We start from the raw sequence: 23,559 nt of genomic DNA on the forward strand, positions 1-23,559 counted from the left end.
TCCAGTTTCAGATAGTCCTGGATTTTCTTCCATTTGTCTGGAGCGTATACTCATCTTATCATCTTATTATTAAAACCGCTTGGTGCTTTAGACCAGGGATGGGCAACTGGAGAGGGCCACTATAGATCCACACTCACTCCAGAGGGCCACATTGCATATACTGTCATAGCAAAAATAGCCTGCGATGCGTTCTGAGCTTATAGATCTGCTATCTGTTATTTACGTCAGGCTTACAGTCTGAGCGGTTCGATGGTGATGGGCAGGGAGTAGCGGGAGCCTCCTCCGGCATCGGCCAGTATCTCCACGGGAGACTCGAACAGCATGGAGTGGGCCCTCTGCGAGCCGTCCGGTTTGGGCACCGCCGGGCCGGGGCTGGCTAGCGCCCGCTGGATCAGGATGTGGAGCGGGATGGCGCTGGGGGGCGGCGCGCTGGGGGGTTCCGTTGTCGGGGTCGGGGGGTTCACTTCAACAGAGGCCTGCAAAAAAAATAAAAAAAATACATTTTATTAGATTAAATTGTGCTGTGATTTTTGTACTTTTTCTGTTTTGTATGTGTCTATGGAGTTAACATTGCTCAAATCGACCCCCAGGTGTGGTTAGAATATTCAAATAATACTATGTCTTCTCTGTGCATTTTTGGTTTCTTCCTGAAAGGAAGGCCCATTTGAAAATACACCATTTTTGTGACACCATAACACCTCCCCCATTATCATATAACACACAGCTGTGGGCGAGGCTCAAGTTCAGGTGGGTGGTGCTAAGGCGAAAACCAGGCATACTTAATGAACTGGTGGGTATGGTCACATAAAAACATCCTTTTAACACTTTCTGTACACTTAAAATATATATATATATATCTTCCTCCTACTATAATCATAGTACCTAATGATCATGTTTTAGATGGGGGGGGGGGGGATCACGGCACTCCATCTTTAAATTATGTTTTTGGAACATAATAATAAAAATGACATTTCAGATTTCTGTTTTTCCTTTTAGTCTTTGCAAAACACACAAAATGATAAATAACTGAAATATACAAAGAAATGACTGACAATGACCAGTACCAGTAATCCAAATAAATAATGTAGTTATGGCCAAACATATACCTACGTTTTTACTTTTTTTAATGTAATAGGCAATCATATAGCAACCCTTTGTGAGCTTGTAGATCGTCTTATCATATAGCAACCCTTTGTGAGCTTGTAGATCGTCTTAACAGACGAAGAAGATGAATTCCTACAGATGAATGGAACCGATTCCGAAGATTATGCAACCTGTAATTGTGATCACCTCGAATAATTGCGATCGCGAAATAATGGCAGACGGACTTACTTGCACAGTGGCGTCAGAGGATGGGAGGGGCTGAGGCAGCAGCGACTGACCCCTGGGAGGGGACGGAGGGATGTGGGATGGGGGCGAAGGCGAAAGGTCAGCGGCCGAGGGCGGCTGGAGGAGTTCTGGTGTTTGGTCCACCGGAGCGTGGTCAGACGCCGGCGGCGTGGGGGATTCCGGGGCCTGGCTGGGGGGCGGGTCCACGGCGGTGTGGCGTTTGGTGACGGGGGTCATCCTCTTGGGCGGGGTGGGCGGAGAGCGCCTGGCAGGCGCCGCCACCACCACGATGCCACCGCCACTGGCAGGCTGGGACAGCTCCGCTGTGAAGATCGGGGCATTGTTTATTAGAAATAAATAAACGATAACTGTTTTGCGTTTATAGAACAGGATAAAAGGAACTGAAATCATAGATGTCCTTAGTTTTGGCATTTTCAAAACCTTAAAAGATTGCAGACCTACAAGCTTGTAGATAGGCAATTTCTGCCATTTCTATGGCCTCACCCCTGACTACCCCATATTACAATAAAAAAATAAAAAAACACAACTAGATAAAAAACTAAGCCTTTTCATTAAGTAAAAAAAGAAGAAGAAACTAACCTAGCAAACACACACAAAAACAAAACTTCCTGAACTATAATAACCTTGTTTGTTACCTTTCGACCCCGAAAAGCAATAATCAAACTCTTTATATTAGATGAGATCTGATTCACTACAAGCAGCAATTACATCAAATGATGAGGTGGTGTGATGGAAGTTCCAAGACGCTGGAGCTGCAAGTGCGTCAGTAAACATGAGTTAAGGAGTCACAGTTTGTTTTGGTTTTTAGTTGGAACAAAATGCATGTCGTCGCTGTCGGGTGGAAACCTGGTATGTCCAAATCTGTTTCTTTTCAGGAAATGTAAGGAAAAACCTGTTTCTCCAGACGTTCCAATGTAGTTATTATCACAAGCTCTTTTAATTGGTTCAATATCCATAAAACCCAAACACTTTCACTTAAATATTGTTATCAAAAAGACCAAATAGTAGAGCTGCTATTCTTGCTCGCAAAAGCATATAAATCTGCTATTTTGCTTACTTTTGCACATCTTGTAGAACAGAGCAGGGCATTCATTTATCAAAAAAATAAAACAACGTGAGATGTTGAAATATGGAGACACAAGGTTTCTGCCCGACAGCGATGATTTTTCAGGGTGTGAATTAGATGGAAGAGTAAGGGAGCAAAAACAAAAACGAGCGTAAATCTTACAAAATATTCACAACAAACTGTCAACAAGCAAATGCCTCTATCACTCGATGTTGGCTGCTAAGACAGAGTGTGGCAGACTTTGTATTATTGCGCAACTGAACTTCTTCCATTAGCGCCTGACATGCACACAACATTGCGTCACTGTGCTCACTCCTAAGCTGTCGTGCAACATTGGAGCATTAGTCATTTCCAAAATTACACGAAAGCAACACACTATTTTGAAACGATAATTTGTCTATTCAGCCTTTCTCTAACATCCAATGAGGAGCGTCAACGGACAAACCAAACCAGACCGACAGGGTCTGTCAAAATGAAGGTTAATTCCCATGCAAACGTTTGCAAGTTAGTGGGTTGTGTCATGTTCTGTGCCACACATACTACTATGACATGCAATGCACAAGTAGGGGGAGGGGGAGCAATGGAAGCCACTTGATGTGGTGGATTGAGGTTGTTAGGTTTGGGTGCGGGTGGCACAAACGTGGCACCATGCCAGCTCTCTCTCTCTCTCTGGGTGGTACCTGGGCAGGGCTGTGGTGTGGCCCTGTGGCGCAGGTAGACGGGCAGGGACAGGTAGAGACCCAGCTCGCCCTGGCGTCGCCAGCTGGTCCAGTGGCCGGGCTGTCTGCCCTTACAGGCCCTGTTCAATGTGGACGCTGCCAGAGATGAGTTCACACGGTCAGGGTGGGAGGGGAGGGGTGCTGTCTGGGACGTATACCAGCTAGGACAGGAAGACCTCAGGCATACTCTCTGACTAGAGTTTGTACGTTAAAAAATAACTCCTAATGGCAAAGTGTAATGGTACTGTGAATGCATGTACTGTATATCACCCTTTCTCCAAAGCGCTTTACATTGTACACACACACACACACACACACACACACACACACACACACACACACACACACACACACACACACACACACACACACACACACACACACACACACACACACACACCAGCAGAACAGCTGACGTGAGCTCGGTTCGTTTAAGCTCACGAAGCCACCCCCCAAAAATAACACATGCGCTGATGGTGGCGAGTGGAGCCTCACTAAAGCAGTGTGTGGGCTGCAAGTGGAACAGGTGGTTAAATTAATACCTGGATACTGCGACCACAACGCACTGTGGGGAATTTGTGACGGGCGCATGTGGAGTTTTTCCCTTTCAGTGACAGGTTGTGTTTATGAATGGTAACGGGACTTCAGAGGTCTCTTGCAAACTACCCTAGCTTTTCACCTGCTAGTGCTAACAGAATGAACTAGACGCCGGGCTGAATGGATGAGGAAAACAATGCGGAACAGCTGAACTGGATTCTGGTGGTGGTTACAAGTACAACATCTCAGCGGCAACAGAGTCCCTGAAGGACATCACATTGTCGCCTGGACCCAGCCGAACCTTTTTCGTCTGCCTTAGCGGAGTATACATTGGACTTTAGTTTATTTATTTAATACATGAACATTTTGAACATCATTTATTTTAAATGTTACATTTTATCGTGATATCGTTATCGTGAGTTTTTTGTTATCATTGAATCCCTATCAAAGACACTTGCACTCTAAGCCACGAAGACCCGGGGATCGAACAGGGAACCTTCTGATTTCCCAAGTGGCCGCTCTACCTCATTGAGCAACTGATTACCTGAATAACAAGTTGCAGAGCAATAGATTTGAAACCTCAGAGCTATTGTTCTACTATGTTCTACTTAATAAAACAGTTACAGAGTTTTAAAGCTCTTGGGCTGCAGAACCTTAACCCACCTTTACATTCTGCTGTGGTGTAAACACAAGCAGCGGCGTACAACATTATGCAGTAGATGATTGGATAACACTTCAAAACTAAACGTAATCAAATACTGCCCTGCGGAGTCAATACATTTTAAACACCGACACATCAGTCTCGGTCGATACAAACCGAGAGACCAAGGCAGCTGTGGTTCCACAGCCTGCTGCTCAGATTGCAATGTACTGTACCAGCACAGTGTGTGATCCTAGGAGAGCATTACACAACGCAGAAAAACACAGGGCCTTCCCTGTGGCATACACAGAAAGCATCTCCGAGGCAGTCAGGGAGCCAATGAGCTGAGCTCTCAAGCCCGAGATTTATACCAAGTTGGGTGCCGGTGTTGCGCACCCAAAACAGCCAATCTACCAGCTCACAGGGCGTCGCAGACTCACAGCGCAACGTGTTGTGAGCTTGTAGATTGGCTGTTTTCGGCTTGAAACAAAATATATCACAGCTTTCATAATTGTCCACATGGGAATGCAGACTGTATCTATGGGAAGGGCACCTAATGACAAAATGCTTTGGAAATGTGTGAGCGGCACACTGTGTGAACTGTGTGTGTTTGTGTGTGTTGGGGGGGGGGGGGGGGAGTCGGGTTTCACCGAGTGTGCATGAGAAGAGTGCACAAGGATGTAAACAAGGACATCAGACATCAGGGAGGGGGGTTAAAGGACACACACACAGTCTCACACACACACACTCACACTCACACTCACACTCACACTCACACTCACACTCACACTCACACTCACACTCACGGTTCATTTCATACGCTGTGAAGTGTGACTCATGAACTGGGGCGAGGAGGGGTGCCATCGCTGCACAAAACACGGTTTGAGACAAGCCAGAGCATGCCTGCCTTCTCTCGCTCTCTCTGTTGGTCTTTCTCAGATCTCTCTCTGTCTGTCTTTCCCTCTCTCTGTATCTGTCTCTCTTGGAGGAATACTTCACGCCCCAAAATTACTATTTTCCTTGTTTCACCCACAAGTTTTTTGTGTTTGTTTGTTTGGCTGTTTTTGTGTTATTCCTGGGCCAAAAATGCAATATCTGCGGTGTACGAGACCAATGCAAAACTATATTAAAAAATTATACTTTAAACTCAAAAACAACTCTCACTGTGTAATCACTGATGAGTCCCAGGTTCAACGTCAATGTTTTAAATTTGGTTTTGCTCCTGTCAACTTTCATTTGTCACATTATTGGCTGAGGAATGTGACAAAAAAACAAAACAAAAAAACACACCCCAATCTGTGATATGGGAAACACCGTGCCAGGAGCCCCTGGGTGCTGTGTTTCTGTTTCCTAAACCAGGGGTTCTCAAACGTTTTTGGACCAGGCACCCCTCGGAGGGGAGAACTATTTCCAAGTACCCCCTCATCCTCACAACACCGATACTTACAACCTTACATTTAGATGCCATTGGAACTATTTGTATTAAAAACTTTTCAATCAAAGTAATTTCAACAACTACTACAGGGATACTCAACTAAATTGTTCAGGGGGCCAACATTGTCAGAAACCCAATGGGCCGGGGGCCAGACTGGCCCCTCCCAAGCTATTAATATCTTATGTACACTCTACACAAGCGCTGGCTATTTGACAGTGCAGAAACATAATTACCTTCCTTGATGCAACGCACGTCAACAACCATCAGCGGGTCACAGAAACACACTTCCCCTCTGCAGTTAACTGAAAGTGACTAGAGTCTGTCTCATTTCTATCCAAAAGCCCTTGAATATGATGGAATATGATTAAGGATTACTGTGATTATGTAATTATGGCAGGCTCACATTACTTGAGGCTCAAGTAATGTATTAAAAAAGTTACTGCATAAGAATGTACGCCTTCTGCTTTTTACTATAGAAATTAAGGTGCCAAATCCATGCACAATTATGGATATTCGAGAATGGATGACTGGTGCTTGTACGAAAAAAATATTCCAGACACTTCTTTACACCCGTAACGTAAGCCTGTGATGTGATGATAACGTTGATTCTGCAACTAATCCGTCGGCCAACGAACAGTTGTAGTGTTTCAATTGAGGCTGAAAACTTTAGAAAATTCAAACAAAAACAAAACAACCTCGAAGTCAGTGTTTATACTTACAAATTCTGGACAAAAATTACAATATTTGGGGTTGGAAGTACTTCATTGGTGTTGCTGACTGCACTGCATCTTCACGAAAATGCGAATAACTGCAGTTTGGCAAACGTGAGGTATAATTCCACAGAAATTAACACCCTGAAGCATGTCGTTTTTCTGTAATTGTCATTCTCCGTATATGTGCCATGCGGGGAAGGCTTGCTGACAGATGTTCTTAAGTAGCTGAAATTACAGCGTTGCTGTGCTTAACTTGCATACGGTTGTGTGACTGTGCACAAATGTCCCTGCCTCCACGTCTCTGTGCCAGCAGCCTGTGTTGTTGCCATGTCCACGGTCTGAGGTTGCTTGTACATATTGGTCGTGAGTTGTTTTTTTGGGGGGGGTTTGTTTTTAAAGTGTAGATGGTTATTTGGGCTTGTCAGACCCCCCCAAATTATTGGATTTGTCGGCAGGCGCCCACATTAATTATTTGCCATTTGCTATATACGGACCCCAACGTATACTCTGTGTATATAATGGTTGACCCCCACAGCAGCTTTTAACACGGATCCGGTTGCTATTCAACGCCTCAGTCACCACCAGCTATGGGATGTTAAATCTGATGTCCGTTTGCCTCGGTTACGAGCAGGATTTTCAAACCTCCATAAGTCGGAATCCAGGAGAGCTGTCCATGGTGGATGTAATTTGTGACTTTGTACTGTGTCGCTCCCGACATGTAAACGTTTATGGCGAGAGGTAAACAGTGTGTGCTTGTGCTAATGATACTAAAGTGTGTGTATTGAGTGGGCAAACTCCTTCTCTTAAAGTGAACGTGGTAAAAGTAATTTTGCTGGGGGGGACCCCTGTGTTTGATATCATGCGACTGTTGTCACTTCTTTTGGGCTCAGTTCCTTTCACAAAATCTGGCAACAAACATTTCCCTGCCTTCATTTCTGTGTGCAAGCCAGCTGTCTCCTCCAACAAACCAAGCCATACTGCTGAACACATGTCTGCATTCTGTTATGTACATACGTACATATTGCTATAGAAGCTTCAATCATAATGCAACATATGCCGGTCTTGACTGAAGTCCTATTTATATATACACAACCCAGAGCATTACTATGACTGTCAAACCTACATTAAACGTGAATCTACACGCATCCAGGACATGGATGCTGGGGATTCTGAGTGGTAAACTAAAGGCCAAAATGTAGAACAGTCTGCACACTGGCGATTCTGTGGTGCTATTGCTCGTCAACATTTTGATCTGATTCGGTACATACATGAACACATCTTCATCAAACTAAAGGCCAACCTTCTGTCATCAACTATAGTTTGGAGAATCGGGACATCTGGAGGATGTGCAAGGCTTCTGAGGAAAGGTTCTGTGACCGCCCTTCCAGAAGAAAAGATTATGGACTGCGCTGTATTATTTAAAATGTTTATATTTTAAGTATGTGTTTGTTTATATTTTTTGGAAGCTTTTTGTACAGGTGCTACGCTAAACATGTCCTGCCCTGTAAAAAATATCTCATATCTAAAAGGGACGTCACCGGTTAATAAATACACGTCAAATCAAAGAAAAAAAATGAAATAAAACATTTTCAGTCCAGGCACCTTGGCTGGTAATCCAGTCTGGCAGTGTGCTGCGAGTTCGACTCCCGATCCCGACGGCCTTTACTGCATGTCACCCCATTTTGCCTACTCTCTGTCCCTCCATAAAAAATATAAAATAAAGGCGAAAGCCAAAAAATATATATATATTTAAAAAAGAAAAATATAATAAAAAAGAAAATATGGACAACTCACCGAGCACAGCGGGGTTGCTGAAGCGGTTGGTGGGCTTGGGCGGCGGCACGGGGGGCTGCTTGGCGTGGGGAGGGACGGGGGGCGGAGTCTCCGAGCCGGCTGCGGGTCGCGGTGGGGGGTCCTCGCTGATCAGGGACACTGTCCTCGGGGGTTTGGCCACCGCTATCGGCGCCGAGGACGAAGACGACGAGGAGGAGGAGGACGACGACGACGACGGGGGGTTGTTGGGGGCGGCCGGCTCGGAGGGAGGGTCCGTCATCCATTTTGGGGGCATCATGGCCTGCTTGGCCGGGGGAGGAGGCTCCCGCAGGGAGTCCCGCTGCTGTGGCGGCAGTGCCGTGTCGTCGGAGTCGGGGGTCGGGGTGAAGCGGACGCCAGTGGATTCTGTACACACACACACACACACACACAAAGAAGATCACAACAACGTAAGGATTCCACTGGCTCTGTAAGGTAGTGATTCTGAAACTTGTTTCTTTCAAGGACCCCTAGGTTTGAAATGCATTAGACAAGGGACCCCATTTCATACAAGCTTTTTATAGCTTGGACTGAGACCAAGATAATAAGTGCATTTGGTTCCATCTGTACGCTCTCAGCGGTGACAGTAACGGTCCATTTGGCTCCTAAATATCCATAATTTTATCAGAGCTCTAAGGAGCAAGAAGCACAAAGCGGAACGTTTTAAAAGTGCAAAGAAATGCAGAACACACAGAGCTGAGCTTAACCGTGTATGAATAAGCAGCTTTTTTCAGAGCTTAAAGACGAGGGTAAAGCTGTCATTCTGGTGCCTTTGATAGCAGTGAAAGCACAGACTAGGATCTCACAGTACAGTAGAAGGTTTGTCTGATCTTCTACGCGTGTGTTTCTATCTCCTGCTGTTCCGTCAGTGACTCACAGCCTGGGAGCTATCCCACTGCATGACATAAACCCTTCTCATAAGAGTCTGCCGTTTGAGGTCTTTGACTGAATGGCACAACGGCATTTTAAAATCAGCGGATCTCAAGCTGATTTTAAAGTGCACGCCCACTTTTGAGAACTACGGTCCGTTAATTGTCCGTTTCCATCTCGTTTTATGGAAGCTTTCACTACATGAAATAAATTAACCCGCTCTAGACTCTGAAGTATGATTATCCATCCCTTAGGGGCGTGTGACATTGTATTCTTGGCATGGGATGGGACTGGTGATTATACCAGTGGCTGACTTGAGATCAATGACTGGCTCAATGCTCATTTCTCCACCATCTCTGACGTGACCCGATGCAATTAGCAGAGAAACTCCGAGCTTGGGGACATTTCAGTGGCAGATCTAAATCATCGTTTATAGAGTAGGCTATTGACATTGGTGCTATGACATTTAAACAGCATTAAATTGTATATTTCTGCCAAGGCCCAGTGGAAGAATTAAAGTAAACATCGTTGGGGGTGGATACTGCAGGCAGAAAGATCATTGCTGACTACAGTACACGTAAAGGGTTTAATTGTGTAAACAATAACGGCACTGTTCCTGACCGTTGTAACCTTTATAAACTTCCTGTTTATATCCGCTGCCCTGGGAAACAACATAATCTATCAAGAGAATCAGCTCTTAATTAGCTAACGAGCGAGCCTAGAAATCCAAAGGTCATGTCAACCACTTCGGCCCTAATTCAATTTTCTGCTTCTCTCTCTCTCTCTCTCTCTCACTGATGAATTGAAAACAAATTCTGCTTCTCTCTCTCTCTGATGAATTGAAAATGGTGGACCCTATTGTAAACAAGTGTAATACTTTATGGTATCGTCCACAATTAACAGTTTTTGTATTGAGTTGTGCTTGAAATGTACCTATTCTGCAAACTGTTAATACATACTTCAATCAATCAATCAATCAATCAATCTCTCTCTCTCTCTAAAACAGTCAATCTACAAGCTGACAACGCGTTCCATTATGGTGTGTTGTGATCTTGTAGATCAGCTATTTTAGAAGGAAAAAAAATGTCCAAAACTGTTAGTTTAGCTAAAGTAGCAGATCGGCAAGGCTGAAACGCATGGTGGAAGCTTGTGAATTCGCTACTTTTGCGATACATTTCTAATCAGCCGCATAACATGGCAGCAACTCGATGCATTCGTGCATTCACAGTTTTCACACATGGTCAAGACGATCTGCTGCAGTTCAAACCAAGCATTAGAATGGAGAAGGTGAACATGTCAGTGTTGTTGGTGCCAAATGGTCTAAGCCCTAGGTACAGTAGGTGTATTGTCGACCGTGCGGTGAACATCTTACCTGCGCGTCCCCGGTGCTCCTCGGTGGGAGGAGTTGAGTAGCGAGGCAGCGTGGTGCACCTGCGGTCGGCCTCCGAGGCCGGGCGGACCTTCTTGTTGTCCTCTGAGGAGCTCTTCTGCAGGCTGGGCCTCATGTCCATCTCGGAAACGGGCCGCCGCGCCTCCTCCTTCTCCCTCTTGTCGCGCTCCTCCCGCCGCTGCTCCCTGTCGTTCCGCCTGTCCCTGTCCTCCCGCCGGTCCCGCTGATCCTCTCTCCGCTCCCTGTCCTCCCGCTCTGCTCCTCCTCCTCCTCCTCCTCCTCCTCCTCCTCTCCCGTCCCTCCTCTCGCGGTCGTCCTTCTCCTCTTTCCTCTCATCCTTTTCCCCTCGGTTCTCTTTCCTCTCCCGGTCTCTGTCCTCCCTCTCTCCACCTCCTCCCCTGCCGTCCCTCCTCTCCCTTTCCTCTCTCCTCTCCCGCTCCTCTCTGTCCTTCTCCTCTTTTTCTCCCCGGTTCTCTCTCCTGTCCGTCTTCCGCTCCCTGTCCTCCCTGTCTCTGTCCTCTCGTTTGTCCTCTTTGTCCCGCCTGTCCCTGTCCTCTCTGTCCCGTCTCTCCCGTTCGTCTCTGTCCCTCCGCTCCCTGTCCTCTCTGTCTGTCCTATCGTCTCTCTTCTCCCTCTCGTCTCTCCTGTCCCGCCTCTCCCTAAACTCTCTGTTGTCCTCCCTCTCGCGGTCATCTCGCCGCGGTTCCCTCCTCTCACCGTCCTCTCGTTCGTCCTTCCTCCCTCCCCTGTCCTCCCTGTCATCGCGGGGCTCCCTCCTGTCCTCCCCTCCTCTCCGCGGCGGTCTGCCCTCCTCGGGGGCATGTCCCCTGGGTAAAGTCCCTCCCCCTCCTCTCCTGTCCATGTCCGAGGGCAGGCGGCTCCGCCTGTCGGCGTCGACAGCAAGCCGGGTGTGAGAGTCCACGTCCAGCGGAGCCCGGTTGCGGCCCGAGGCGTCGGAGGGCATCCTGCTCCGGCGGTCCGATTCTGCGGGTCCGCCGCTCCCACGGCGCTCGTCTCCGTGCGGCTGGGGCAGCCAGGCGGGGTTGGCCCTGATGTCCGACTCGCCCCTGGACACCCGCACGCCCGACTGTGAAACCCTGTCAACGTCCATGGGCACCGGGTGTCCATTCCTCACGGCCTGGGATTTGGCGTGGTTCGTCTCGTTGCTTTCTGCCAACCCCATCAAACACAAACCAGCAGTCAGTGGTGGATGATTACAATTTAGGCCTGTCACAATTATTACATAATCGCCTAATCGCAATTATTTGTCTTACAACATGTCACTTTGTAGTTTGTGGCATGTTGTAAGCTTGTAGATCAACTACTTTTATTGTGAAATTGTGAAAACTATTTTCACAATTGTTTGGAAAGAAATCATTATTAAAAAATAAAAATGATTAAATGTGTCAGTGATTTCTTTGTTATTTAGGCTATTTGTCATATCTGTCCTGTGCAATTTATGATTACGAAGCCTAAAAGGCAAATAGAAATACAAATTGTAACGTTTTTAAATGCAAAAAACACAATTAAATCATTAATCGCAATTAGTCATCTTAAATGTGTAATCGTGACAGACCTATAAGTGGTGAATGATTACAATAATAGACTTAAAGTAAGCCAGGTAATTACATCAATCTAGGATCATAGGTAAATCAAGCACGTACAGTAGCATCAGTCTAAACAATACAATAATATCAAGTTATAATCTGTAAACTGAAACTATAGGAACTATTAGGATGCCAAGTAAACAATGGAACCTAGCCTCAGTCTGAATACCGTTGCCAAGGCTCGGTCAAGTGCTACATGCTAAGGCTAATGTTTGTTACTGTAATTTGTACTTTTGAATACTTAAGTGTATAATATTTTTTAAAGCAACTATACTCCAGTGGTTTAACTCAAGTACAACTTTGACAGAGCAACTTTCCCCTGTAGTTGTGAGTAATACTTGACCAGGAGTAGCTATATGTTTCTTTTCCCTTTTTACCTCCATTATGATGAATTCCTGTACTGTTCTTTGTCTATATAGAAGTGTCTATTTGTACGTCTCTAAATGTTTTGATGAATTGAACATGGTGGACCCTGTTGTAAACAAGTGTAATGCTTAATTGGGTCGTCCACTCACAGTTAACAGCCTTTGTATTGAGTTTGTGCTTGAAATGTACTGTAATTCTGCAAACTGTTAATAAAATTTTCAATCAATCGATCAATACATTGACTCAAGTACTGGAGTCGAGTGCTTGGTCCACCACTGCCTGCAGTACACAATTACATGACTTCATATTAATAACGACCTTGCTATTAATACAGTGTATATATATACCCACCATTCTCAGGGATTTCTTTCAGCACCCCTCTTTCAATTAGCTCTTTGCGGGTTTTCCGCACCGAGATCTTTCTCTCTAAAACTGCAAGAGATGACATAAGATAAGGATTAAAAGAAAACGTGCACAACCAAACATGAAATGACCGTTTTAGTTCTACTGGATCTCTTCTCCACTAGTCCCTGTCTAACATTTTAGTCTACTTTTTATTTACTGACACATTTCCAATGTATTTAGTTTTAGTCATCATATCTTAGTTTGTATTTATTTTTTTGTATTTAGTGGAAAAAAGGTAGTCAACGACCATGTTTTGTCAAACACAGTGAGTTCTCTTTTAAAGTTAAAAGGGTGATCTATGTCACATTTCATGGACACATTACTGAGTGACAGCAGGATACACCCCTCTATCCTGCTTCATTCTGTGACTGACTGACTGACTGACTCACACACACACACACACACACACACACACACACACACACACACACACACACACACACACACACACACACACACACACACACACACACACACACACACACACACACACACACACACACACACACACACACACACACACACACACACACACACACACACACACACACACACACACACACACACACACACAATGAATGAATTCTTGGCCAGACGTACCTATAGAAGTTTCCGCAAACTTGTCGCTGGGCTTCTTCTTCCTCCATTTCCAGGGCTTGAAGATGCGCCCCAGGCTGGAGAACTTGCCTTTGCGTTTGGACGGAGGCGTCCCGTCTCCCGAGTGCCCCCCGTCGCTGCCTGTAGAGATGCGCTGCAGGTCCACTTCATCGTCTGGAACACACACAAGATAAGAGAGATGGAGTTAGACAAAGAAGGCTAAATGGTAAATGGTAAATGGTGCATTTATATAGCGCCTTTATCCAAGGCGCTTTACATAGATTGTGCATTACATTCACCCATTCACACACATTCATACACCGATTGCGGCGGAAGCCATGCAAGGTACCAACCAGCACATCGGGAGCAATTTGGGGTTCAGTGTCTTGCCCAAGGACACTTCGACATGTAGACAGGAGGAGCCGGGATTCGAACCGCCGACCCATGGATCATTGGACGACCTGCTCTACCTCTTGAGCCACAGTCGCCCCAATGTACATCACCACTGTTAAGAGTTCTGTAAGGCTGTGAATCTCATACCACCGGCTCAGTGGCATTGTGGTTAGAGTGTCCGCCCTGAAACTGGGCCGGGCCATACCAAAGACTGTAAAAAGGGGACCCAATGCCTCCCTGCTTTGCACTCAGCATCAAGGGTTGGTTTGGGGGGGTTAAATCAACCACAAATGATTCCCGAGAGCGGCACGGCTGCGGCTCACCGCTCCAAGAGATGGGTCAAATGCGGAGAACAAATTTCACATACAGCAATGTATGTGACACAAATAGTAGTACTTTGGGCCATGGACCCCATCGGAAAATGTTTTGTGCCAGGGACCCCCATACAAGATTTGTGTTAAAATTAATTTAATTTAAATTTAATTTAAATGTAATAAATATTCCACAATTAAAATAAATTGTTTTCCCAGCAGGTACAGTATGTACATGAGGTTAGAGACATACAGTAAGGGACACTTCGGTAGTTCCACATAGCAGCAGGTATGTACATGAGATTAGACAGTAATGTGCAAAAGAGTATCACCACGTCAGGTTCACACAGGATGGTAGTCCACATCTACAAACTCACAACTTGCCACACGTTGTGAGCTTGTGGTTTGGCTATTTCCGGCTCTAGGGGGTTCAATGACGTTTAACCGGTAACAAAAACAAAGCGCTCCTCTTCCCCACTACAACCCTGCTGCATGGGGGAACAAAAACACAGCGAAAATGTAGCCACTTGTTTCCATTGACCCCTCCCCAGGGATTAGGCCTCTTTGAAATAATAGTGGTCGTGTCCGGTGGGCCATGTGGACACGTGTATGGGTACAACAGGACTTAGCCTGTAAGCTAGAGACGGTGCTACGTTTCTCCTGGAAGCAAAGGGGTGAAGGTTGCTCCGAATTCCTGTTCTCATTGCCCTCTCTGAGCGTCGCCAGCTGTCAGACATCACACACATACACAGGTTCCTATACCCATCAACGTTTTTTTTATACCTGTAATCTGTAATCATGAGTAACTATCAGCACTATTTAGTATTCTCACCGGTGTCATTATTCACTTCACTATGTAGTTGTTCTGTCCCCTGTACCATGTTGATCTGTTCCTGTAGTGTACTGTATTGTATTGTGTGTGTGTATGGACATAGTGTTGGGTGCTAGCACATATGCACACATGGCATCAACGCATGGTGTTGTGTGCTGGCACACTATACACTCTGTCTTTCTTTTATCTGTATTGTATTGTGTTTTTGTATGGACATAGTGTTGGGTGCTAGCACATATGCACACATGGCATCAACGCATGGTGTCGTGTGCTGGCACACTACACTCTGTCTTTCTTTTATCTGTATTGTATTGTGTTGTGTTTTTGTACGGACAGTGTTGGGTGCTGGCACATTGCACACATGGCATCAACGCATGGTGTTGTGTGCTGGCACACTATACACTGTCTTTCTTTTATCATTCATTTTTTAAGAGCCTGCCCAGGGACTACAGATGGAAATTAGCTTTGGCTAACTCTGGCCCATTTACATTGAGGTGAAAACTGACATGTTGATTAATGAGCTTTGTCCCTGTCAAATAAATAAATAAATACCCATCAATGAATTTAAGAATGCCATTTATTTTCGTGCAATTTGTAACCATAATCCTACAATACAACAATAGCAGATCTACGGTACAAGCCCCAGTGAGCTTGTAGATCAGCATTTTGTTTTGGCGCACGATACCAGCAACTAAGTCAGGCATAATTAACTCTTATGTCTAATCGCTAAACCAAATATCTAAAGGGTAGTCATATACAAATCTTGAAGATCCACTTATCATCTTCAAGATGACACGCACGCACGCACGCACGCACGCACGCACGCACGCACGCACGCACGCACGCACGCACGCACGCACGCACGCACGCACGCACGCGCTCTGACTCACTTTATCTCCATCACAAACACAGGGCCGGTGATGTCGTGCTACATTCAACACTCCATCACTAATAGAAGAATAGCAATAACCTTTCTCCTACTGAATTTAACCACTTAAGCCCCACAGGCACAGACCTGTCAGACCATGCGATTTAATTAGCATCTCAGACGCAAAACTTTGAATATTGTGTTGTCGTTGAATACCATTTTGTCCACAATTCCATGCTGTATTGATGTTTGTACCGTAGGAGCTATAAAGAGTCCATTTGGTTTCCAACTCTCCCATCATTTAGACGGGGACCACCTGGAACCACAAAAAAGGGCCACAGGCGGTCCCTGGACCACTGGTTGAAAAACCACCGGTGCACTGTATTATAATATTAGGTACGGTATCAGTCATATTTCAACAGCGACTATGTGTGTAATATTATGCACAGTGTATCATGGTGATGGCAGCTTATTACTGTATCTGCCAGAAACCATGAGTCACGTCTTCGCAGGCGGGGCGATGGTCCACGATACTCTGTTGTGAAGCCTATAGTCATAGTCTTAGTCTCTTGAATGGTTTTAGTTTTAGTCACATTTTAGTCACCTGGAATGTTTTAGTCGACTAAATATACGATTTTAGTCGACTAAATCTACAGTTGATTTAGACGACTGAAATGTATTTTGGCGCGCCTTGATGCCGTCATAATGGCTCATTTTACACTTGCTGATCTGTGAGCTTGTAGATCGGCTATTTTCAGCATGCAACAAAGTGTAAAATGGCTTGTCTTTTAGTTCTACTGGATTCTCTTCTCTACTAGTCCCTTTAGTCTAGTTTGTATTTATTGACAAAATTGTCAGTATATTTAGTCATCATAGCTTAGTTTTCCATTTACTTATCTGTGAAAAAAAGTTAGTCGACAAACATTTTTCGTCATACTATTAATAGTCAACGAAATAAACACTAGCGTGTGTGCTGTGGTGGGTGTGAAACCTACAGTACACTGACATTCTTTGCTGATGAGTCGCAGCCAGGGCGAGCGGTTACACACACTTATGCGTGTGTGTGTGCATGCACAAGGCTGGGGTTTAAAGGGGAAGAAACAAGCTGACATAACCGGTCCGCTGCACACAGACATGTACAGGTTGACACCAGACATACATTCTACATACATCCTAATGCATACAGTCTGTATGCAGTAGTCTGTATCCTTAATACAGCCTGTATGCATTAGATCAGCGGATCCCAAACTGTGGTACGCGCACCCCTTGTGGTCCATTAGATTAATAGTGTGAATGTTTGCATGCATGCATGTGGTAGCTGGCTGCATCTCGTGTACAATGCGCTAGGGCTGACCCAGAGTAATCTAGTAAGAGAGTAATGACACTCCCGTTGACTCGCATTGTAACAATGGAATGTGGAAGTGCTCATTCTATCTCAATGGAATAGTTCCAGCCATAGGAGCAATGTTTGGAACTATCGCCCATAGGCACCCGCTTTGCGGCGAGATCAAAGCGTGTCACCACTCTCTTACTACATTACTCTGGGCTGACCCAAAAGAAAATTGCATAATCGAAGGTACGATTTCTTTTTTATTGGAAATTGAAAATACCTTACGTACACTACTTGAGTAACTTAGTACTTAGTTATGTACACCACTGGTACTGGTTAGTGTGTATTATGTACACCACAGGTACTGGTTATAGTGTGTACATAACTGTAAACACAGGGCAAAGTTACACATTATAGTCATAGCAGCCATTCTGTGGTGCCATCCAAAGGCCATACAAAAACATATCAGGATCAAATGTTTTATGGTCATGATTCACCAGGACTTGAAATGAATGGGCTTTTGGTTTGTGGAACCACAAAATGGCCTCCACTGCTATATGCCCTATGCCTTAGTGATGAGTTAGATAGTGAGAGGATGTGACCTGCAGTTAAGTCTCACACCAGATAAAACATTCCATTCTCTCAACACGTTATCTTGCAAACAAACAAGAACCAAGCATGTTTGTTGCTACTCGTACAAGTAGCACAAATACCAGTATGGCGAGGTCCACACTGTGGAAAAGTGCAAAGACAGCAGCACAACACAACAAGAACACGCTTAGTGTTGCGAAGGCTTTCACTTAGAGTTCCATATATGGAGACAACAGCGATATGCAGCGCTGACATCAGATTAATGTAGAAACTACAAAGATGGATATACACTGTGGTGACATCATCGTAACACTAGACTTGCACAGCATAAAAGGCGGCTCCCATGGCTTCTAAACCTGATTCCAGGCAACGCACGCGGTATCTCCAACAGGTCAACATATACGAATCAAGGTATCTGGCTTTACAACCCATATACCTTGAATGGCTTGTATTACCTTGGGTACGAGTCTTCTAGATGAGACAGAATAACTGGCTAATGGCTAAGCAACTCGTAGAGCATTGAAGTAGAGGTTTCCACATCCCGGTTAAGTTCGTATCGAACACCACTGTAGCGGGTCCTAACGAAATAATCAGCACTGGTTCGAGCTATTTTACAATTAGTTTCTGAAGAACACAGTAAAGAATACAGTACATAAACATTGTTTATCCAGTGGTGAAAAGCAACAAAGTACATTTCCTTAAGTACGGTACTTAAGTACAATGTTGAGGTACTATTTTTCTTGAGGATTTCCAAATTCCAATACTTTTACTTCTACTCCACTACATCAACGCATCGCCATGCATCCATTACATTGTGAGTAGGAATGCACCAACCGAATAGCCGAATAAGATGATTATATACGAATAGGCCAGAGGACCTATATAATTGTATATAATACAATTGGTATTATATACCAATTATTTATGTTGTATATTACCAGTTTCCATACCATTGCTGTCATGGCCGCACCTTTGTTGTAGAGCTACATGATGACAACAAAAGACATGATTACATTTTGATTACGTCATCGGCTCACCGAACAGAATACCGAACAGAATACCACACACACACACACACACACACACACACACACACACACACACACACACACACACACACACACACACACACACACACACACACACACACACACACACACACACACACACACACACACACACACACACACACACACACACACACACACACACACACACACACACACACACACACACACACACACACACACACACGTAATTAAATTGCCATTTGGCAATATTTTGGGGTGAACAGTGGCTGGTAGTGTTGAAATGACATCCAGCTGATCCAGGCATGGTGAAAAAGCTTGATGATTACATTTAGATTTGGAAATAATGGCTCAGTGGGAAAAACAGCTGCTGGCTTTGTCCCATTACACATTTATTATTGTCATACCTTTTATTCGAATGAAACAAGAAAATGAGATGAGGCGTTCCATTTGCTCATCCCATTTCCTTCGCAAATGGTGAAAGAAATCAGAAGAAATGCAAGAAATAAAGCATTTGGACAAAACCTCAATTTGGAGGAAGCATTATATGAAAGGCTGATGCCAATTTAAGAGACAGTAATAACTCAGAGAGCTCTATTAGAAGAAAAGAAATGATAGCAGGTACATTTTGCCTCATTGGAGCCAGGAGTACAGTGCATAAAATGTGATCAGTGCATTGCAGATGCACTGATCTCTCTCTCCCCCATTGGGGGAGCGAGAGAGCGAGAGCGAGAGAAAGAGAGAGAGAGAGCGAGCGAGAGCGAGAGCGAGGTGTTGTGAGCTTGTAGATCAGCTCTATTTTCAAGTTTTCTACAGGGACAAAGTGGTTAAACTGATTTTGATGCTATATTAACTAATTTAGCTAGGGACCCCCTGCCTGGACCCCCCTCAAGGAACCCATCACTGATCTACAGAAATATAACCTCATCTAAATTCCTTTTAGGAATACAGAGTAAAAAGTCGTCACTGAAGACAAAAAAAAAGAAAACGTTCTTTCCTTATTATTTTTAAAAACATTTACAAAAGTGTGAAAATAGCTGCTATTGTCACTACATTTGTGTGACACTCTTGTATGATGAAGTAGGTCATTCATTTACAAAACAATTAATAAATAGATAAATAAACAAGGATTTGCTGGGCCGTGGCTCAGCGGTCCAGGCACCTTGGCTGGTAATCCAGTCTGGCAGTGTGCTGCGGGTTCGACTCCCGATCCCGACGGCCTTTACTGCATGTCATCCCCCATCTCTCTCCCCATTTCCTGTCAGCCTACTGTCTGTCCCTTCATACAAAATTTAAAATAAAGGCGAAAGCCACAAAAAAAAACATAAAAAAAAAGAAATTGACAGATAGAGATACGAGGTATCCATCACCACAGGACATGACAGACTTCCTACAACCAAGCAGTCATCACACTCACTCATTCACGTCACTGCATTTTAATGTTTTATAAAATACTTTCCACTATCTACATTTTCTCCCCATTCCCTCTGACAGTCACATCAATCGCTGGGTGTGTGCTTACGCGTGTGCGTGCTTACGTGTGTGCGTGCTTACGTGTGTGCGTGCGTGTGTGTGTGTGTGTGTGTGTACTTACAATAAGCAATACAAATGCAGTGCATGTACAACACAGTGCATATTGCATAACCCAAAGTCTGCAAATCTCTTGTATAGTATAGTACAGTGGTTCTCAAAAGTGGGGTCTGGGGAGTCGGGGGTCCTCACTGTTGCACACAAACAACTGCAACTGCAACAACTGCAATCAACTGGTTTACTTGAGTAAATGTAAATGTACTTATTTACTTTCTACTGCCTCCAACTTAAAAAGGCAGCAGCTCTGTCAGTATGTCAGACAGCTGTGTAAAATATTAGTCTGTGAGCCCAGAAATCACTTCTCTGGCATCTTGACAAGATAGACGCATAAAGGATGCTTGTTGTGCCCTTAAGCAAGGCAATTCCTCTTTGGCCATTTCTCACAGTTTAATGAGCAGGCAGTGCGCCCAATAATCTAAAACGCGAGCAATACAAACGACCAAAGCAGCATAACGCGTTTGGGTGGCAGAGGGTCCTAGCCGGCGACGTGCCGACTCGCATGGAAAATGTATAATGCAAATGAGAGTACAGAAAACAAGAGGCAGAGCTGGTTAGGAGCAGAGCCATAGAGTATAGACAGAGTTACGCAAACCCTGTTCACTTCATGGGGCCAGTCCAATGGCGGCTCTTCTACATAGACTAAGACTTCTATTGGTTTGTCCCTATTTGAAGGCTTCAATTTAATAGGGACAACCGAAAGTTTACGGAATGCCCATTGGAGTCTATGGGCTCGTGCGAGTACATGAACCACGTGACCGTGCGGTTTTCTGCCCCCTCAATATCGCAACTCTTCTATTAGATGGCTTTGGTTAGGAGATACAAGACAGGGCAAAGCTGTGCAAGATGAGGCCAGGGAAGATGGGAGCGCTGATATTGCCCCTGGCAAGCGCCATGACCACCACTACAAACACTCCTCAATATGAGAGAGAGAGAGAGAGAGAGAGAGAGAAAGAGAGAGAGAGAGAGAGAGACCAGCCTGCCCTGCCCTGCCTGCGGCAAAGCACCACACACAGAAATCAAATAAAGACAGGTTTAAGCATTACGAAATATGAGTTTCAGAGATCAGAGAGTTGTGTGCCAATCCATTCAACAGTTTTCTTTTGCACAGAATGCGACAAAACAGCCTACGCTTGGAGGAGATATTGTTGCCATTCTGCAATGTTACAACCTGACTGAGAAGAAGCCCTCTGTCCCGAGCAAAGAGGAGTCAGAGGACACCCACTCTCAAGGTTACGAGGGTAAAAGACAAGCAGCCAGTGTCGGGACACAAGTAGCATTTCAGGACAGCATACACAGTAAAACCCCTGTTGTTACTGTACATGTCTACAAAGTAACTAAAGTTATTAACAATATTTGCCTCTGAGAGTAAAAGTAAAAGCATTGAAAATCAGAAATACTTCAGTAAAGTAAAACATTTACAACAAAGTGTAGTGAAGTACAGTATTTGAGATAAATGTAATTAGTTCCTAAATCCTAAGTTTTCTGAAAAACTGTAAATCTAAAATGACAGTAAGCTCCTGTAGATTTAACTCTGGAGATGCACGGGTCCATGTGGTTACATGTGCACACTCAAAGAGTTAATTCAACACTAAGGATTTTACAGCACACACGGGAGAACAAAACAGTTCTGTCTTTGACGTAACAAAAGTGTCACAAGTCTTGTGATAGAATGTGGTAAAATGTACAAACAATGTCTGACCCAAGTGTAAAAAAGTTAAAAGATGAAGGTGGGAGATCTCTGACTGCAGAAATATATATAATACCTTCTGAATACCTTCAGAAAATTATGTATGTATCCTTTACAGCGTTTTCCAAGGACACACACAAAGCTTAAAACGTGCAGACTGCTTCGCAGTGTGTTTCAAATTGAGTCACAAAAGCAGCAATCCTTGCTGCCCGAGGAGCAACTTTTAAGCCTTTTGTGTGTTTGAGACTCGGCGTCTCTAGTAACATGCTGGAAAGGACGCGTATCAGAAAGGTATTAAACGTTTCTTTTTTGCATTATACAGAAGAAAAGTCAGTGCCTGTGGGCTTTTTCAAGATGTCTTTTTTTTTTAACCTTGGATCTTTGGCTTTCAAACATCAACAATCGTTCCATATTCAGACAGCGTTTGTGTTTTAGGGGTCCTTGGGGAGGTTCCAGTAAAGTTTCTTAATACGGCATCACAATAATTTTAACCACTTTAGCCATTTATGTGATATTTTTGGAAAAATCTTGAAAGCTCCTTTTAAAACACAAATATTCACTTCTGGGGGTCACCCAGGCACAAAACATTTTCAGATAGGGGGATCCGCTGCCAAATATATAGGAATTTGGGGGTCCTTGGCACTAAAAGGTTTGAGAACCACTAATTTAGGTGACATGACAAAAAGGGCTGTTGCTCTCTCTCTCCCTCCCTCCCTCACTGTCTCTCTCTCTCTCTCTGCCCTGCGTTCCTGTTCTTCGGTAAACCCTTGTTCTTCACGCCTTCCTACTCGCCCCATTCATCTCAGAGAGGTAAATCAGATCCTCATTGATCCTCCTCTCCGCCCCACACCGCTGCTGACTGCCTGCTGACAAATAATCCATGCAGGAAAGAGGGGGGCGCCCGGCCCGGCCCGGCCCGTGAACTGTGTGTGAAGCATGGAACCACGCAGGCAGCTGTTCAGACACTTAAGACACCACGGGGGGCGTTAAGTGGGAGGCGTGGTGGGCTGACGCTGAACTTGGGGGGCCAGCGTGTGGTGGTCGTAGTGCTGTTATTAGTCACCTTGTGCTACAACAGTGCTTTGTTTCGAAGCGAGGTCCTTGAGGGTGTTTCATGGGGGTTCCCAGTAAGATGAGGAACAGTTTGACAACTTAAGCCCCGTTTTAAAAATAGACGATTGTTGCTCAAATGTGAATCTCAATTTTCCTCCACATGAATTATTGAGATCACGATTCTCACACGATTCTAATTCTTTCTATGAAAATATGTATTGTCTTTAGTCTGTTGTAGTTGCTGAACATTACTACATTCAAAATGTGCCACCTGGAGACAACCTCTGTGGCTTTAAACGGACAACACCAAAGTTCTTGACTTAAACAACCTGTCTCCCCCTTACCTCTGTGACCTCCTCAAACGCCTGC

General features: G+C 44.7%; 1 protein-coding gene across 3 annotated transcripts in view; it reads right to left on the minus strand.

Moving 5' to 3' along the window:
- Positions 1-23,559, minus strand: part of phactr4a (phosphatase and actin regulator 4a) — a 59,449-nt gene that overhangs the window by 10,918 nt on the left and 24,972 nt on the right. For 2 of the 3 annotated variants that reach the window (XM_079523340.1, XM_079523341.1), the window contains 7 exons: positions 13,511-13,681; positions 12,857-12,937; positions 10,515-11,702; positions 8,255-8,638; positions 3,097-3,231; positions 1,333-1,652; positions 235-476 (listed from right to left, as the gene is read on the minus strand). In XM_079523340.1, the coding sequence (XP_079379466.1) occupies positions 235-476; positions 1,333-1,652; positions 3,097-3,231; positions 8,255-8,638; positions 10,515-11,702; positions 12,857-12,937; positions 13,511-13,681 (2,521 nt within the window). The remainder of the gene's footprint in view (positions 1-234; positions 477-1,332; positions 1,653-3,096; positions 3,232-8,254; positions 8,639-10,514; positions 11,703-12,856; positions 12,938-13,510; positions 13,682-23,559) is intronic. The other variant, XM_079523342.1, reaches the window with a different exon arrangement.

This window comes from Electrona antarctica, assembly GCF_951216825.1.
Source record: "Electrona antarctica genome assembly, chromosome: 15".
Classification (NCBI taxonomy): domain Eukaryota; kingdom Metazoa; phylum Chordata; class Actinopteri; order Myctophiformes; family Myctophidae; genus Electrona; species Electrona antarctica.